The sequence below is a fragment of the Otolemur garnettii genome, unplaced genomic scaffold, assembly GCF_000181295.1.
Source record: "Otolemur garnettii isolate 467f Iridium unplaced genomic scaffold, OtoGar3 scaffold00047, whole genome shotgun sequence".
Taxonomy (NCBI): Eukaryota; Metazoa; Chordata; class Mammalia; order Primates; family Galagidae; genus Otolemur; species Otolemur garnettii.
Window position 1 is genome coordinate 9,576,294 of NW_003852442.1, and position 4,206 is coordinate 9,580,499.

General features: G+C 46.6%; 1 protein-coding gene across 1 annotated transcript in view; it reads right to left on the reverse strand.

Moving 5' to 3' along the window:
- COG4 (component of oligomeric golgi complex 4) overlaps nucleotides 1–4,206 on the reverse strand; it is a 37,911-nt gene that overhangs the window by 6,574 nt on the left and 27,131 nt on the right. The window contains exons 13-14 of the mRNA XM_012806146.2: nucleotides 3,442–3,468; nucleotides 2,409–2,414 (exon numbers count right to left, since the gene is read on the reverse strand). Of these exons, the coding sequence (XP_012661600.1) occupies nucleotides 2,409–2,414; nucleotides 3,442–3,468 (33 nt within the window). The remainder of the gene's footprint in view (nucleotides 1–2,408; nucleotides 2,415–3,441; nucleotides 3,469–4,206) is intronic.

Sequence of the window (4,206 nt, forward strand, 5' to 3'; positions counted from 1 at the left end):
ATTTTCTCATTGTTTCTCTCACTGACCCTGCCAAATACCCTCACAAAACATGTATTATCAAGCCCAGTTCATGGGAAGATGAGAAATGATTCACCAAAGTCTGCCAACAATTAACTCAGCAAATATTTACTGAGCACCTGCTAAGTGCCAGGCACTGTTCTAGGCACTGGGGGGAATGCAATTAATAAAACAGACAAAGTCCACCCCCTCACAGGGTTGATATCCCAGAAAGTAAGTCAGATGGTGAACAAGCATATGTATTATATAATGTCAGGCAGTGATAAATGCCACAAAGAAAAATAAAGCAGAGTAAGGGACAGAAACAGAGTGACAAGGCACAGAGCTGGAGCCATGCTTAGAATTCAGGACTCGCTGCCCTGGGGCCAAGGGCTGCTTCTTTCCTAACTGCCTTACAGACTAGATGCAGAATACCAATTGTAATAAGTAGCATGTGACAAAAGTGATAATTAAGGCACTTACTGCTCTGGCCATTTAGAGGAAAGAAAAAACTTGTGGGCTGAGGCATTCATGGAAGGCTCCCTGTTCTCTCTTACTCATTTCCCACCCCCCAAAATAAAATAAATTTGTACTTTTATATCCTAAAAAAAAAAAAAAAAAATGGCTGGAACAAGCCAGGAACAGAGTGGCACAAAAGGCTGAGGCAGGAGGATCATTTGAGTCTAGGAGTTTGAGATCAGCCTGAGCATCATAGTGAGATCCTGGGAAGAAAAGCCTGGAACAGTTCTGACTGAGCATGTTTCTCTATCTCAACCGGCCTCTTTCTAGCTCATTGTCCTAGTTGGTATTTCTTTTCTTTTCTTTTTTTTTTTTGAGAAGAGTCTTATATCGTCACTGTTGGTAGAGTGCTATGGCATCACAACTCACAGCAACCTCAAACTCTTGGGCTCAAAAGATCCTCTTGCCTCTGCCTCCCAAGTAGCTGGGACTACAGGTGCCTGCCATAATGCCTAGCTATTTTTAAGAGATGGGGTCTTGATTTTGCTCAGGTTGGTCTCAAACCTGTGAGCTCAAGTGATCCACCCGCCTTGACCTCCCAGAATGCTAGAATTATAGGTGTGAGCCACCTCGCCTGGCCTCCTAGGCAGTATTTCTTTTTTTTGCAGTTTTTGGCCAGGGCTGGGTTTGAACCTGCCACCTCCAGCATATGGGGCCGACACCCTACTCCCCTGAGCCACAGTGCCGCCCCTAGGCAGTATTTCTTAATGGTACTTAAGATTTCCCAAAATGATCTGGTTGGTTTCTTGTTTACCTTTTCCACTAGGAAAGAGCCCATGAAAGCAGGGATCTAGCCTGTCTTCAACACTGTATCTCTAAGATAGCATCGTCCAACTTTCTAGATAATGGAAATATTCTAAATCTGCACCATCCAGTATGGTAGCTCCTAGCCACCTGTGTCTACTAGGCACTTGAAATGTGGCTTGTACAACTCATGAACTGGCTTTTTTTTTAGACGGAGCCTCAAGCTATCCCCCGGGTAGAGTGCCATGGCATCACGCTCACAGCAACTGCCAACTCCTGGGCTCAAGTGAGTCTCCTGCCTCAGCCTCCCAAGTAGCTGGGACCACAGGCGCCCGCCACAACGCCCGGCCATTTTTTGGTTGCAGCCATCATTGTTTGGCGGGCCCTGGCTGGGGATTTGAACCTGCCACCTCAGGTGTATGTGGCTGGCACCTTAGCCGCTCGAGCCACAGGCGCCGAGCCTGAACTGACTTTTTAACTTAAATATAAATTTCAGTAGCCACTTGTGGCTAGTGGCTACCATGTCGTGCAGTTGAACTTTAGAACCCAGAATGGTGCCTGATAGATAGAAGTTTCCTGACAAATGCTGAATGAAAGAGTGAAGAAATGTATTCTGGAAAGGAGGGAGTATAAGAAAATGCAGAATGGCAGGAATCCCCAAAAGGTATTTGGGAAATAGCAGTGTCAGTTCTTAGACATGTGCTGGAAAGTGGCAAGACACAGATGGGCAGAAGTGGGTGAAGTCTGACTGGGACTAGGGTGCTATGCTAAACAGTTAGTCCTTTGTCCTGTGGGCAGTGGGGTTGGCACTAAAGATTTCTTTTTTTTTTTTTTTAAGAGACAGGGTCTCACTTTGTTGACCTCAGTAGAGTGCCGTGGCATCACAGCTCACAGCAACCTTCAGGTCCTGGGCTTAGACGATTCTCTTGCCTCAGCCTCCTGAGTAGCTAGGACTACAGGCGCCCACCACAATGCCTGGCTATTTTTTTGTTGCGGTTTGGCCAGGGCACACTCTGTATATGGGGCCAGTGCTCTACTCACTAAGCCACCAGCACCGCCCGGCACTAAAGATGTTTTTCTTTTTTTTGAGACAGAGTCTCATTATGTCACCCCTAGTAGAGTGCTGTGGCATCACAGCTCACAGCAACCTCCAACTCCTTGGGCTTATGAGATCCTCTTGTCTCAGCCTCCCAAGTAGCTGGGACTACAGGCGCCTGCCACAGCTATTTGTTTTTGTTGTTGCAGTTGTCATTGTTTTAGCTGGCCTGGGCTGAGTTCAAACCCACCAGCCTCGGTGTATGTGGCCAGCACCCTACCCACTGAGGTATGAGTGCAGCCTGGCACTAAAGATTTCTTTTTTGTTGCAGTTTGGCCGGGGCTGGCACCCCACCCACTGAGCCACAGGTGCCACCCATCACTAAAGTTTTTTTTTTTGCAGTTTTTGGCTGGGGCTGGGTTTGAACCCACCACCTATGGTGTATGGGGCCAGCGTCCTACTCCTTTAAGCCACAGGTGCCACCCCTTATCACTAAAGATTTTTAAAAGCAGGTAAATGCCACATGAGCATAACTGTGTTTGGGAATACTCATATAGAAGCTCTGTGTGGGGGGCAGCACCTGTGGCTCAAGGAGTAGGGCGCCGGCCCCATATGCCCGAGGGTGGCGGGTTTAAACCCAGCCCAGCCAAAAAAAGGAAGCTCTGTGTGGGAAGAATTAGTGTTCAAGAGGCTCCCATTGCCTCTGAATTGGTGTGCTGGTAGTGTGACCAGGAAGGCAGGGGTTAAGTAAGGAGGATCCCAATCTTCAAGACATGACCCAGGAACATCAGCGTAAAGGAGATCCCAGAACCACAGGGACTGAGTTTAGGAAGTCCTTCTTATCTTCCCCATAGTGCTTCCTTTGTCAGTATCCTGCAGCCAATACTGAAAAACCACACTGCTGGCGCTGCTGCTTACGCCACTCTGATTGTGGATGGATAAGCCTAAAGGCCCTTTAACACACTGTAAGGCTGCTAACATCACAAGTTTCCAGATAAAATAACTGCACTGTCATGACAGCTTAAGGATGAAAGCCACAACATAAATGTTTCCAAGGCATTTAAGGACACCAAGAATAATTGTTATGAGGGGAAAATGGATTTGGGGTCAAATGGAATTGATTTCAAAGTTTTCCTTGTGTTGACAGACCTTGTAAGCGTGGATCCATTGGGCTTATCCCTTGTCCACAGTGAATGATATGTCAGTATAGTCAGAGAATTTATCTTGACAGCCAAATAAATCAGGGTGACATAAAAAATAGGCCCTGCAGTAGGAGTTATGACATTTTAAGTACTTGGCATTGGAAAAACTAGAAACCTGTCATCAAACATTTAGCCTTACCTTTGTTTTTGGCCTTATTTTCTGGGCCCTCAAACAATAAAACTGTGAATGGGAGGTCCTTGCAGAGCAGTGAAAGACTGAACACGCATTGGCCAGCCTTTGGGATGTGTGTAGTCAGGCAGTGGAAAACACGACTAGATACATAGGATGGGTGAGATTCAGGAGGCCTAAAAACAAACAGCCAGGCTAAGTCATCTGGCTTTAATGTGGTAGTTAATAAAGAGCCAATGAATGTTTCTGAGCACATAAATTAAAGAATGAAAGTGCTATAAAAAAAAAGAGACAGAATGAATAGAGGTTGGGTAGATATTAGCAAGTTTAGCTTTCTGTCTCTGAAAGCAACAGCTCTGAACTTTTTGGGGTTCATGGAACCTTTTAAGAATCTGACATACGGGCTTGGCGCCTATGGAGCCAGTCACATACACTGAGGGTAGTAGGTTCGAACTCAGGTGGGGCCAGCTAAACAACTGCAACCAAGAAATTGCTGGGCATTGGGCGGTGCTTGTGGCTCAAAGGAGTAGGGCGCTGGCCCCATATGCTGGAGGTGGTGAATTCAAACCCAGCCCCGG